The sequence below is a fragment of the Octopus bimaculoides genome, chromosome 7 (genome assembly GCF_046866305.1).
Source record: "Octopus bimaculoides isolate indiv1 chromosome 7, ASM4686630v1, whole genome shotgun sequence".
In the NCBI taxonomy this organism is placed as follows: domain Eukaryota; kingdom Metazoa; phylum Mollusca; class Cephalopoda; order Octopoda; family Octopodidae; genus Octopus; species Octopus bimaculoides.
In genome coordinates this window covers 14,147,498-14,162,964 of record NC_142934.1, presented here as the reverse complement: position 1 = coordinate 14,162,964, position 15,467 = coordinate 14,147,498, and the positions used below count along the sequence as shown (strand labels likewise).

Here is a 15,467-nt window from a genome sequence, read left to right as displayed (position 1 = left end):
TCGGCGGTGGCTAAAACGCGAACCGATCAAGCTTATGTATAAATATTCTTTTTATATGTTTGTTTCCTTTTACACAATATTAAAACAACAGCTGAAAATTTTCTGAAGCAGCAACCCAACTAATTTTATTCAAGAGTCACCACCGCATTTGTCTAAATTAGAAATCATTTTTAACATTCCCAGAAACTATGGTTCATCATGTATATCATGTTTTTCCTAAATTTCATTCCGGCAGTGCATTAATACCAAGATGTCCAAATTTTCTACTGGTAAGTTTAAGGTGTTAGTAACTTTGGTCAACACACCTGCTTCTACTGTAGAAAAAGTGTGGGTAGGAAGGTGCTTAAAACATACGCCTTCGGAGAAATTTACTCTCTTTATTGCAAAATATTCCTTTCTACTATAAGTACAAGGCCTGAAATTTTGGAGGAGGGGTTAAGTCGATTACATCGACTTCAGTGTTTCACCGATACTTAATTTGTCGACCTCGGCGGAATTTGAACTCAGAACGTAAAGACAGACGAAATACCGCAAAGCATTTCGCCCGTCATGCTAACGATTCTGGTGTATCTCAGGCAACATTCGTAGTCTAGTACAGAGAGATGTGACAGGGTGACGTCGTAGTAGGATGGTGAGAGGCTACACACAGGTCACACGCCAACAGTAGGTTCTCTCTCTCTCTCTCTCTCTCTCTCTGTCAATCTACCTACCTACTTACCTACCTACCTACCTACCCATCCATCTACTTATTTAATCTACCTCTCAAAAACCGCTAAGCCTCTTAACTTCTGATAGTTTGTACTTCTGATCTCTCTCTCTCTCTCTCTCTCTCTCTCTCTCTCTCCCTCACTCTCTCTCTCCCTCTCACTCTCTCTCTCTCTCTCTCTACCGCTAGACCTTTTAAACTTTTTCTAAACTTTTGAAGCTTCTGAAACCTTTGAACTTTGAAAATTCGAAAACAAACAAACAAAAAAACTTTCTCGATTTTCTCAAATGAAAATTTCTAAAGACCTCCTCACTGTTCACTGTTCATATAAAAAATTTTATATTAAATTTTTTGTTCTCGTTTTTCTTTCTTCATTCTTCAATTTCCCAATTTTCTCAGTTCTCCCCGGTTTTCTCTCCATCGCTCTACTCTACCATCTTTCACACTTAGTCCTTGATGTTCCCCCATCGATAAACCGCAACATACCTCTCCCAAGTATAACCTTCCCCTTCTACCTATTCATTCTTTCCTCCTAGCTCAACTTTACTTCTCTTAGCAGATCAACCCCGCTCTCACCGTCCTACTATGGCGTCACCTTGTCATATCTTTCTGTACTAGATCTCTTTAGTGCATCTTATGTTATCCCACATTTCAAATTGTTGTTTTTTTTTGGGTGGGGGATACGTTCAGATTTTTTGTTTTAAATTTATGTTTTTCAAATGTTTTCCCCTAGCTTCGTGCCGACAGAACAACAGCCACCACTAAAATGATTTTGTGTTTGTTCTGTTTCATTATTTATCATAATTTTATTGTATTTCACATTCTGAAATACTTGTAATTCGCATTTAATTCGAAAGTTCGCCCAGTTTTTTTTTTTTTCTCCTCATAGTGGACTGGCGTCCCGTCCAGCTGGGGAACACATACGCCATGGAAACCGGGCCCATGAGCCTGGCTAGGCTTTAAAAGGGCGCATTTATTTTATTATTTTAGTAACCGACATTACTAACACCCGATATTACCGTTATTGCAGACGAAGGTCATCATTTTCCTTAAATTGAGATTTTACACTTAGTCAATAAAGAGTTAATGCCCCTTAATTCGTTCTTCTTAGTTTAAAACAAGTTTTAACCTGCTTCTGGTAAGAATTCGTTGATTTGTCACGTTGGTTTGTTTATCCATTTACAACCTGAAAGTCATGTCGAAACGCAGAAGTTTCGACCGTGATTCTGCTGAAGCTTCATCATCAAAACGTTACAGAAGAGACGATGAAGAGCCACCGAAAATAAATACAATATTCCGCGGAGAAGTATAAAACAGTTATTTATCTTTTTCTAATTACATGTAATCGAATATATGTCAAAGCGGGGGCTTCCTGTATTTATAAAGTACTCTTTATTGGCGTGCACACTAGACATAACAACAAAATGACTGTTGAAGTTTATAGGTCAACCTAGGCTGCGACTCGGTTTCGATTCTCAATTGTTGCCACCTAACTTCACTTATGTCGTTAGTGTCATATCTCCGCACAATATTATTCCTGCCTCTCTTATTAAACATAAGATCCTTATTAAAAATTATTGTCACCCCATCTTTGTTCTCTGGTATAGAATTTTGATTACGTTTGCAACCTATCTGAGTTAATGCGTTATTTAATCACGTTTCTTTATGCTAAAAAAACAAAGTTATCTAAATTCTGTTGAAGGGATGACGATAAATTCATTTCTCTGCGTAACACGATTTATTTAGCCGTTCTAGATGTTTTGATTTTTGTCTAGCAACATTTTGGGTTTTAATACAGCTTATCACTAACTGCATTCACCTATACATACACTGATGACATTTGTATACATAATATATTATATATAATGACATTTAACGAACATGCCGTACCTATTTATAAATACGAGCAATGCATACTGTAATTATTACGAATACTTTTTTAAAAAAGCTCTTTATGCTTTGAGTTCAAATACCACCAATGTCATTTTAGCCTTTTATTATTCCAGGATCGATACAATACGTACCAATGATCAATTAGGTCTATGTAATCAACGTAATCTATTCCACCCTCCACCTTCCCCAAAATTGTGGCCAAGTGCCATTCCCTCCTTATATGGATACATGTTAGATGACAATATTAAATGTCTGTTATTGCTGTTACGACGATAATTTTCCTGCTGTATTAGCCTCATCTTCTAAGTGTGTATTTACATTTATACCGTGTTTTGATTTAATTTGGTACACGATCATTAGATAATCTCATGCCAGAATATATATATATTTGGGGGGGGGGGGAAGCTTGATTTTGAACCAGGAATCTTTATTTCTAAACGTAAAATCGATTAAGTCTACGCAGCTATATGACTAGTACCTATTTCCAACCAACACAGAAGCCCCTATTTGGTCGTTCCACCTACTAGAAATAACTATTAAATCAATCTCAAATCACATTTTAAAAAGAACGCATTGAATACTATGGCAGTACTGTCTTAAGGCCTGGGTACACTGGACAGTTGCCAGGGGCCCTTACAAGTCCAGCAGCTCAATTCTGATCAATGTATACTGTGGCTTGTTGTTTGTAAATAAATACTACAGGGTCCAATGCGTTGATTTATTCAGAGCCTATAATACTACCAAAATGGCCCTGGTCCTGGGATCCTGTACGTGGGAGAAAAAAAAGATTTGTTAGTCACCACTGGAATGTCTTTGCTCACAGGTATAATCGGTCGGGGTTGACCTGGGGTTAGACAAAAACAAGAACAAACACTTATTTTATCGTTAATGCGCGTCGAATTTTCACCATTTGATCGTCATTCCAGCCGTGGTAATCATCTCTTGTTTTCTAGTATATTAAGGCTTATTTTATCCATATTTCCTTATGTACGGTTTTAAGACATTAGGGTGAAAACTGAAGTAGATTTGACGGCAAAGTCCAGCAGATCAAACAATTTTGTATAGGATTTTTCGAACGTCTTAAATTGTTTTAGAAAACTCATCCTTGATGTTATTAATCTGCACATTCTGTTCACCAAAAACCAGTACATTAAAATACTGCTGTGGCTGTGTGTGCGGCCCAGGGCAACCCTTGAATTTGCAAACCCCTTTTTCTATGTAGGCTTATGCAGCAGACCCAAAAGTGTCCCCACTAGCTGTACTACCGAAATACTGCACTACTCAGGGACTTAGCACATAGGGTATAAGACGGCTTTAACAACAAAAAAAGAAAAACATATATCCACTATTCAAAGTACCGTCAACATCAGTTAAGTTTTCGGCTCCATTCTTTACTATCCACACTTACACAAAATATTCAATATCTCTCTAAGAAACAACACAAAACACAGATTAGTAAAATTACCTGTTAAGTTATCAGGCCTAGGTAGCATACAACAACGATACTCCTAGAATTTTAGGATTTGTAATTTTTCTCAATGTAGGACTACAATGATCCTTCTAAGTCACCATTGTTTACTTCCAGGACAGTGCTGATCAAACAGAACTCTAATCAAAGGTATTCCTATCAGGATCGTCTTGCCAGTACATTTTTTTTTTCAGGCATTGTGTACCATGAATTAAATTATCAAATGTATCCCCTTTTTTTAAGACAGTTGGGTGTGATCTGAGGAAATTTGGTTGCTATTTTTAGCAAACCAAGTGCCTACGCAGGGGGTCCCTCATTTGGCTTTTAAGGTATGATAATATAATGCATTACCAGTCACTTTTTTTGAGTCAATAAAATGTTTACCAGTTGAGCACAGGAGTTGATGTAATTGACTCCCTCCCTCCCTAAGCTCATAGAATCATTAGCAAGCTGGACAAAATGCTTAGCAACATTCCATCTGTCAAATTCCACTGAGGTCAATTTTGCCTTCCATCTTTTCAGGGTCAATGAAATAAGTACTGGTCAAGTACTGGAGTCAATGTAATCAACTAACTCTCCTCCACTCCTCCAAAATTTCAGGCCTTGTGCCTATAATAGAAAGGATTATTATTTAACAATTTCTGTCTTCACAGGTTGCCAGTGTTACAAATTATGGAGTATTCATCCAGTTACCTGGATACAGAAAGCAAGGTAATAAAAATTTTTAACGCAAATTTGTTACAGACTTTAGAAATAATGAATTTCTAAATCTCTCAGAGAGACTTAAGCAGTAGTGATGCGATAAAGTAGTTGTATACTGCCAACTTAAGGTGACAGTCCCAATAAGGGAATATACTACTGCTGTTTAGCCCTAGGAAGCCAGACCGCTTCCTATTAGGCCTTGACAGACTGTTATTCATAAATTCATTTTTCCCCCTTTTTCTTAAGCATTTCTTAAGGCCGTGTTTTAAGTTTTAGTTTGTGTTTTAATAACGATAAGTTCCTCCAGCATAAGCGAGCGTGACTTTGTGGTTAAAGAAGTTTGTCTGTCTTACATCTATGGTAGACCTAACATGCTAATCTGTTTAATATCACTCCCAGGTCCTTAAACAAATGCACGAACTGTTTCCTTTTTCATTCATGTTTTCCTTGTAGATATTTCACCTGAGCATAAGCTATACCAGCTTCATCTTTCTGGGAGACCCTAGATCATGTGTACCACTCCTTCTCTGACTAAATTATAAAATAAAATAGAGAAACGTTAACAAGCAATCTAAAAAGAATTTGATCAATTTTTTTATTTGGTTTTCATTACTTCCTCTTCAATAAGGGAGACAACTGCTGTGGACTAAATTTAAGCTACAATTACAATAAAAAGTTAACTCCCTTCGTCCATCCTTGTTCTTTCTGTTTACACATTCGATATTTCACTGATGCAGACGATTTACTTTTGATGTCTTTTTTTTCTTGGCCTGGAGGAAGAGTGTGCGAGCATAGCCTTTGCATTCCTTCCAAACCCATGGGAATAGGTGCAGTTAATGCTACTCTTGAATGCATAACTGTAGAACGTCTGTCGTGTTTACAGAAGATGTGGGTTCAAATCCCACAGACAGCATTTGATTTTTTCCATCCAAGTTTTTTTTTCACTCAATATTTTGCTTCTGCTGCTGCTTCAAGCTCTTGCTTGATGGGACTGGGGTCACCCCAGGTTAGTGGCCCCAGAGACATCATGTGTAGAGCCGACCAGGGCGTCCAGTGCTCTCCACCACTGGTGGTCCCATGCCAGCCCCTCTGCATCCTCCAAGGTGATGTCAAGCCTCTGGCGATCTTCCCCAATCACATGCAGTCATCTGATGCAAGGCCTGCCACGAGGCATAATATTCTACACGCTATTATTTATAGCCATATCTACTTCGAGTTTCAACATTAAAAATGACCTCGTTAGTTTGAAGCAACTGGGATGCTTTCACATTTAATGTGTATGTATATTGAGTGGATTGTAAAGGGATGGTCTTGGAGGTGATTTATCCCACAGATGCAGTGTAGACTTAGATAAAAATCATTTAAAAATACCAACTAAATTTGAAATAAAGTAGAAGGTTTCTTCAGACTTAAATGTCTAAGAAGTACATAGTTAAATTAACATACTAAGACTTACAATTTTTTTATAATCCAGCAACTCTCTGTTGTTTAAGAAAAGTGCTGTGTCTTTTTCTCATCATCATTGTCACTTAACACCAATTCTCTATGCTGGCATGGGTTGGATGGTTTGACTGGAGCTGGCCAGCCAGACTTCATTTTGTCCAGAATCCTAAAAATCCTAGAATTTGATAGAATCCTAAAAATCATCCTTTTTTTTTACATCACTCATATATTGGGATCAATTCAATACACCATCACACACACACATTTTATACTCTCCTAATGATATAATCATTATCAATTAGATTTATTGGGTTTCAACTGCATTACACCCCATTATTTTGTTTTGGTTTACTATGTGTTTTGTAGCCTAACCCATTAAAGGAGCTTTTCTTTATAAGTACTACAGGGTTAGTTAAATCCATATATTGTACATTAGATATACTTATGTATGAATATTTGTATGTGTTTGTGTGTCTTTGTCTTGGCATCACATGATAGTTATAAATGAGTGTTACCATCATCTAAGCATTTCCAATCTTCCATGAAAACATGTCAGGCCATGGGGAAAATATTACCTTGCATGGAAACAAGTGAATGTCGGTAATTGGAAGGACATCCAGCCATAGAAAATCAGCCTCAATGAATTCTGTCTGACTCACGCAGCCATGGAAAAATGAACATTAAATTGTATGATGATGGTGATGGTGATGATTTAAAACTTCCTCACACTCTTTCACCATACATGTCCTTCAAGCAAAGATACATTGAGGCTACAAAAAATGTTACTTACAATGTTAAAGCCTGAAAATTTTTCAGCATGGTAATTACTAAACAAAACTCAGATATTTGATACATTTCTCTGTTTATTATTACAGGTTTGGTCCATAAATCCCAAATGTCCAACTCTCATGTGGATGATCCTTCTGAAGTGCTTAGTGTTCGAGAGAGAGTATACTGTAAAGTCATTGCAATCACAGTACGTAAAAAAAAAACAATTTATTCTCTGTTGTATCTTGGGAGAGTCCTTATGCTAATTTCTAGTCTATATGGTATATTATTTTATCCCTATTATAAAACTGACTTATGTCTTTATATAGTCATCTCTCCTGCACACCCTTATATAATGTAGAGAAAATTTGAAAGTTATGTATCTTCTTGGAGAATGTAACAAGATTATTCCAGTGAACTAAGAGATTATGACAAAGAAAAAAAAAAGAAGCCGAATCTGAAAATGGATAAGCTTATAAAGAAACGCTAAACTTACCTTGAAGCTTATATATTAAATATATAAAATAATCTCTCAGTAGTTTGTTATTTTATTTTGATAGTTTGTTATTGGATATTTTGTAGGATGAAGGTAAAATTAGTCTTTCAATGAAATGTGTGGATCAAACCAGTGGAAAAGATATGGATCCAAACAATATACAAGTGAGGTAAGAAGATTTCTTAAATGTAAATCATTCATTTGTTTTTTATTTCTTTATTGCTCACAAGGGGCTACATACAGAGGAGACAAACAAGGGCAGACGAAGGGATTAAGTCGATTACATCGACCCCCAGTGCGTAACTGGTACTTAATTTATCGACCCCGAAAGGGTGAAAGGCAAAGTTGACCTCGGCGGAATTTGAACTCAGAACGTAACGGCAGACGAAATACCGCTAAGTATTTCGCCTAGCATGCTAACATTTCTGCCGGCTCATCGCCTCATGCATTTGTTTTTATTTTCAAAAATACTTCAGTGTTGTTTTTGTCATAAAACACATTACATGATCAGTGATTTCTGTATTTGACAACAGAGAAAAAACATTGATTTCCTTTTCCTAATTGTCAGAAAATCACCCCTGGTCCTATATGCAAAGTTGCTTTAAATATTACATGACCCACCCACCACACCAGAATTGAGATCCTAAAACCAAGGTGCCACATAAAAAGCACTGGTGCTGGTGCCATGTAAAAAGCACCCAGTACATCTGTGAAGTGGTTGGTGTTAGGAAGGGCATCCAGCTTTGGAAACCAAGGCAAAACAGACTATGGAATCTGGTGCAGCCTCTAACTGAAAGGCAAATGACTGAAACAAGTAAAAGAGTAATATCTATATTTCTGTGTATATTTTTTATTTCCAGTATCGATCAGCGGAAACAAAAGAAGGGTTTCAAGCGAGAGATTCAGAAAATCGAACTTGGTGCAGTCTATGATACAACATGTAAAAAATGTGGTGCATATGGTAAGTTATAATTACACAATAGTATCATGTTCTTTTTAACTATATTTCTCTCAGGTAGGTTTCTTTCATGAGTATAAACTGTATAAAGTCACAGTTTTACAGGAAAGGGAAATGATATAATGTGGTGTGTATACCTCTTTTAATGGTGTTAATGGTGACAAATAAAGAGGAATGACAAACAAGGCTCTTAAAATTACTTTTTCATCCTTATCTTTTATTAATTTCAGTCATTAGACTACGGCCATGCTGGGTCACCGCCCTGAAGAATTTTTAGTTGACTGAATCAATCCTCAAGCTTTTTTTTTTAAGCCTGGTACTTATTTTATTATTATCTTTTGCCAAACCACTAAGTTACGGAGATGTTAACACACCATCACTGGTTGTCAAGTGGTGGGGGGAGTAAGTACAAAGACACACACACACATATATATACAGTGGGCTTCTTTTAGTTTCTGTTCACTAAATCTACACACCAACAGCAGTTGTCAAGCAGTAGTGGGGGTCAAACATGAACACACACACACACACATACGATGGGCTTCTTCCAGTTTCTATCTACCAAATTCACTCACAAGGCTGTGGTCAGCCCAAGGTTATAGTAGAAGACACTTGTCCAAGATATCATGCAGTGAGATTGAACCTGGAACCGTGTGGTTGGGAAGCAAACTTCTTACCATACAGTCATGTGCAGCTACTTTGTTTATAATACTAATGAGCTTATTGTATAACGTGCTCAGGTCCACAATTACTCATTTGAAAAAAAAAAAGATCAAAGGCCCTTTCTGAGCCATAAGCTCATAAGGCTAGTTTCCCAGAGTTTGTGGCATACATATTCTCTCCTTAAATGGGGTGACAATCTATCTCAGGATTACTTATTATTGCCAGCTGAGTGGATTGGCTAGACATGATCAGTTGCTGGATATTGGCATCTCAGTGTTTCTGTAACCAATAAGTACCAGACTAAAATAAGTTCTGGGATTGATTTGTTTGACTAAACCCTTCAACTGAAATGAGTAAAAGGTTAAAAAATAGAGTGCTAGGACAGGCCTGATCAAGCAGACCTAAGGTTAAATATATTTCAGCTATTCCTAGCGTAATTTTTTGTATATCTACAACTATAATGTTTAATTGGTCTTTTAATTGTGCTAGTGGAGCGCTAAGAGCACCATCCGAGCGTGATCATTGCCAGAGCAGCTGTGTGGCTTCCGTGCCAGTGGCACGTAAATAGCACCATTTGAGCGTGATTGTTACCAGTTTTGCCTTACAGGCACTTGTGCTGGTGGCACGGGAAAAAGCATTTGAGCGAGGTCGTTGCCAGTGCCGCTGTACTGGCTCCTGTGCAGGTGGCACGTAAAAAACACTATTTTGAGCGTGGCTGTTGCCAGTACCGCCTAACTGGCCCTCGTGCCGGTGGCACGTAAAAGCACTCACTACACTCTCGGAGTGGTTGGCGTTAGGAAGGGCATCCAGCTGTAGAAACTCTGCCAAATCAGATTGGAGCCTGGTGTAGCCATTTGGTTCACCAGTCCTCAGTCAAATCATCCAACCCATGCTAGCATGGAAGGCGGATGGTAAACGATGATGATGATGATGATGATATAGTGTAATTAAAGGGACATTTGGCTGCTGTTTCTAGCAAGTCGAGCAACCACACAGGGAGTTCTGCTTGTCTTCTTACTGGCTTGTAAATCTGCATGTTATTAAGAGATTAATGTAGTTAATTTGTAAATTCTTTTTTCAGGTCATTTTTCCAAAGACTGTTTCAGTGTGAATGGCAAATCTTACAGTCTTGTTCCAGAGACAGATGAAGGCAAACATGTTTCAGAAAAATCTCACCTATCACATGAAGAAAAGAAACTTAGAAAGAAGGTATATTATTATTATTATTATTATTATTATTGAGTGAGAGAGCAGTGCATGCCATCAAAGTGACACTGGGGTAAAATATACAAAGCCCAATATACCCATCATGACTACCCGTCTGATAAGGGTACACCAGGCACATGCATCACAACCATATGTGCGCGACATGGTGACCTCATCAAAATAAACAGCGCATTACCTCGCAGGTGGGGCCCAGTTAGAATTTTTTTTCAGGTCGAGTAGCCCATCCTGCTCAAAAGGTCCCTGAATAAGGTTTGTTTAAGGATGTTGAGCAAGACACCCATGTTTCCAAAGGTGAATTATTCAAACCCCAAAGAATTCCTCTCAACACGTGGCTATGATGCTCCCCCACTACTTCTGCTCATGATCAGAGATGCACATATCGTCAGCCGCCAAGGGACATGCTCAACTCGTTATGGTCAAACAACTGACAAGCAAATCTGTGGTATTAAGCAGAATATTTGCTGTAGCCCATCTTTTAAAACCAAGACAAAACAACGTACATGATAACACTTCCAATCAATTAAGATCGGAAGCCATGAGAGCCACTGCCTGGTACTGCATCAGGGCATAATTATTATTATTATTATTGAGTGAGAGAGCAGCGCATGCCATCAAAGTGACACTGGGGTACAATTATACAAAGCCCTATATACCCATCAGGACTACCCGTCTGATAAGGGTACACCAGGCACATGCATCACAACCACATGTGCGCAACATTGTGATCTTATAGACCTTTCTTCTAATCTGTCCCTCTGCTGACCACCGTATTTATAATAATCGTGGCAGCTAGAAGGACAGACATACTGCAGCAGAGATTGTGCCTAAATAGGTCAGCTCCTGTCCATTTGAACTTCGCCTGACATGGCTGAGGTCATAGGTCAAAATGAGATGATCAATCACTTTTTGACAAGACAAAGAAAACCTTTTTTCGTGCCTGTTGATCATGGTGGTTTGGATGACCGAGAATTCTTAGATTCGGTTTTGAATCTAGGCTTGGAGAAGGAAGTATCAATTTTTACATATATATATATATATATATGTATATATATATATATTTATACATAGATATATATTTATATATCTATTTATATATTTATATATATTCTCTGAGTGGTTGGCATTAGGAAGGGCATCCAGCTGTAGAAACTCTGCCAAATCAGATTGGAGCCTGGTGTAGCCATCTGGTTTCACCAGTCCTCAGTCAAATCGTCCAACCCATGCTAGCATGGAAAGCGGACGTTAAACGATGATGATGATGATGAAATATATATTTATATATATATATATATATATATATATATATATATATATATATATCATCATCATCATCATCATCATCATCATCGTTTAACATCCGCTTTCCATGCTAGCATGGGTTGGACGATTTGACTGAGGACTGGTGAAACCAGATGGCTACACCAGGCTCCAATCTGATTTGGCAGAGTTTCTACAGCTGGATGCCCTTCCTAACGCCAACCACTCAGAGAGTATTTATTTATATATATATATATTATATCTATATAAAACTGAGCATGTGCGTCTGTCTGTCCGTCCATCTGTCTGTGTGTGTCTGTAAGTGTGCATCACTAAAACTCAAGAACTACCCAACCAATCTCATTCAAATTTTAAACATGCCTTACTTAGGGTCCATGCAGTGTCACGGGTTAAAAAAAGTTTCAACTTCTAGCTTAATGCAAGCCCAAAGCAATCTCTTATCTCTTACACTATTTCCGTATTACGTGTCAAAAGTAAAACATCTCTATACTTTCAGTTTTAAAAGTGAAACTTATACTTACACTATGTATATATATATATATATATTAGTTTCGTTTCTATGACTTTCACTATGAGATATTTATCTATGTATATATATATGTATGTATATGTATGCATGTATATGTATGTATACACACACACACACACACACACATATATATATATATATATATATATATATATATATCACCTCTCTCTCTCTCTTTGGGAGAGTTGTAGGAATGTTAAGTTGTAGGAATGTTGTCATGAAATTCTGCTTGTCTTTAGCATTCAGATTACTCTGTCAAATTTAACACTTATTTATTCACATTGTTTTGAATTAATCATGCATTATCTCATATCTGAGATTTTAATGATGTAATTGTTTCTTTTTAGCATGACATTGTAGGTAGGCTTGAGTGGCTGCATTTGGCCAGTTTGAACTTATAAAAAAAAATAGATAGAATATTTGAGCCAGATGTTGTCAGTTTAAGTTCTAAAAGGTTAAAGCTGTTATTGCCTCTTTCCTCTCCAGATCTAACTGTAACTGATTTCTACAAGAGAATGTATGTGTGCGAGAGAGAGAGAGAGAGAGAGAGAGTAGAGAGAAGCAATCTCAGTACTGGACTGGTACTTTATTTTATCAACCCTTGAATGGATGAAAGTAAAATTTGACCTCGGCAGGATTTGAACTCAGAGCCAGGATAAGTACTGCAAAGGATTCTATTTGATGCTATAAGGACCTCCATTTCACCACTTTAAAAAATTAGGGACTGGAGAGGGAAAATAGGTGATCAATAGTTGAGAGGAAGAAGGATTTACCAAAAGTTTTCTATGCAGTCTAGACCATAAGATAGGCACAGGTACATTTTAATGTCATTTGTTTCTGAATCATGTCCAGTGTGTTACTGTCACTCTGTTAGCCCATCCCTTCCTCTGACCCATGAGGTAATTCACTCTTTGTGTCACCACACCTAAATGTCTGGAAAAACCAACTTGTCATTTAGCATGGTACTTTCGTTATCAGTGTGTATGGATTTCGTGGAAACTCCAATAAGCTGTTTACTTAGCTGAATACTGCATCATCATCATCATCATCATCATCATCATCATCATTTAACGTCCGTTTTCCATGCTGGCATGGGTTGGATGATTTGACTGGGGACTGGCAAGCCAGTAGGCTGCACCAAGCTCCAATCTGATCTTGTACAAAGAAAACTAATTACCCATCTATAAACTGTAGGCAGTTTTATATGTGTGTGTGTGTGAGTGTGTAGAGCAAATGTTACTGTTGTTTAACTTTGTGCTGGGTGGGGGTTCTAATCTCCCCTGTTCGAAAATATAAGGACACAGATCATGTGTCATATAGCCAGCTGGAGATGATGTCTCCTGGGACTAAACAACAATAGCATTCACCCTAAGCAGGACTGCCACATTAAGTTGGCAAATAATCATTTTATATGCATGTATATATATATACATATATGTATATAGAGTAGGCGCAGGAGTGGCTGTTTGGTAAGTAGCTTGCTTACGAACCACATGGTTCCGGGTTCAGTCCCATTGCGTGACACCTTGGCTAAGTGTCTTCAACTATAGCCTCGGGCCGACCAAAGCCTTGTGAGTGGATTTGGTAGACAGAAACTGAAAGAAGCCCATCGTATATATGTATGTGTGTGTGTGTGTGTGTGTATATGTTTGTGTGTCTGTGTTTGTCCCCCCAACATCGCTTGACAACTGATGGTGGTGTGTTTATGTCCCCGTAAATTAGCAATTCGGCAAAAGAGACCCATAGAATAAGTACTAGGCTTACAAAGAATAAGTCCTGGGGTCGATTTGTTCAACTAAAAGTGGTGCTCCAGCATGGCCACAGTCAAATGACTGAAACAAGTAAAAGAGTATATATTATTATTATTATTATTAAGATACTGAGCTAGTAGAGTCATTAGTATACCCGAGAAAATGTTTATTAGCATCTCTTGGTTCTTTATATTCTAAGTTCAGATTCTGCCAAGGCCAACTTTGGCTTTTGTCTTTTCAGGAGGCAGTAAACTAAAGTATCAGTCAAGTACTGAGGAGCCAATGTAATTGTCTAACCCCCTCCTCTTTAAAATTGTCGTGTAACAGATTATTAGAATGTAATTTCCTTAATTCAATTTCTTTCATTAGGAGAAAAAAGCCAAAAAGGCACACAAAAAGAAGAAAAAGAAACACAAGAAAGAATCCAAGAGTTCTTCAGATGTAAGTAGTCAACTTTATTCATTATTAGCTACTGAGTGAAGTATGGCATGGTAAGGCGTAATATAGTGTAGTCTTAAGATGCTTAACCAGTGATATTTTTCTTTATTCCATAATCTGCGGCTGGTTTTGTTGCAGTCATTATTGTTGTCATTATCATTGTCATCATCATCGTTTAACATCCGCTTTCCATGCTAGCATGGGTTGGACGATTTGACTGAGGACTGGTGAAACCGGATGGCAACACCAGGCTCCAATCTAATTTGGCAGAGTTTCTACAGCTGGATGCTCTTCCTAACACCAACCACTCAGAGAGTGTAGTGGGTGCTTTTACGTGTCACCCGCACGAAGGCCAGTCAGGCGGTACTGGCAACGGCCACGCTCAAAATGGTGCATCTTATGTGCCACCCGCACAAGAGCCAGTCCAGGGGCACCTTCATAATAATACATACTATAATGGGCATTATGTCAGTCTGTCTGTCTGTACCCTCTTCATGGTGAAACGTCTGGATCAATGGTCACAATGTTTTTTCAGGATTACCAAGGAGGTAATCAGGCAGGTTTTTAATGAAAAAAATTTGAAAAAGTATGATTAATTAGTGGCTATTGAGGGTAATTGTTCAGTTTATGGGCATACAAAAATAATAATAATAATAATAATTTTGTCACAAGGGCAGCTTTGAGGGGGGTGGGATTAAGTTGATTACATTGACCTCAGGGCACAACTGGTACTTATTTAATCAATCCCAAAAGGATGAAAGGCAAAGTCGACCTGGATTTTGAACTCAGAATGTAGCGGCAGACAAAATACAGTTAAGCATTTTGTGCAGCATGCTAACGATTCTACCAGCTCACCGCCTTAATAATGATAATGAACTTATATATAGTGCTCAGGTGCATTACAACACATTGGGAAAAAAAATTGCTAAAAGTGCATCAACAGTATGGAGAATAATGCACAGAAAGTGAACAGTGAATGAGTCATTAAAAAAAAACACCATGTCATATATATATGTATGTATACTCTTTTACTTGTTTCAGTCATTTGAGGCCATGCTGGAGCACCGCCTTTAGTCGAGAAAATCGACCCCAGGACTTATTCTTTGTAATCCTAGTACTTATTCTATCGGTCTCTTTTTGCCGAACC

General features: G+C 37.8%; 1 protein-coding gene across 1 annotated transcript in view; it reads left to right on the top strand.

Moving 5' to 3' along the window:
• The first annotated feature begins 587 nt into the window (after positions 1-587).
• The window catches only part of LOC106871139 (zinc finger CCHC domain-containing protein 17), a 15,885-nt gene continuing 1,005 nt past the window's right edge, over positions 588-15,467 (top strand). Inside the window, exons 1-7 of the mRNA XM_014917449.3 lie at positions 588-2,012; positions 4,721-4,778; positions 7,088-7,188; positions 7,563-7,645; positions 8,337-8,437; positions 10,179-10,306; positions 14,252-14,323. Of these exons, the coding sequence (XP_014772935.1) occupies positions 1,902-2,012; positions 4,721-4,778; positions 7,088-7,188; positions 7,563-7,645; positions 8,337-8,437; positions 10,179-10,306; positions 14,252-14,323 (654 nt within the window). The 5' untranslated portion in view covers positions 588-1,901. The remainder of the gene's footprint in view (positions 2,013-4,720; positions 4,779-7,087; positions 7,189-7,562; positions 7,646-8,336; positions 8,438-10,178; positions 10,307-14,251; positions 14,324-15,467) is intronic.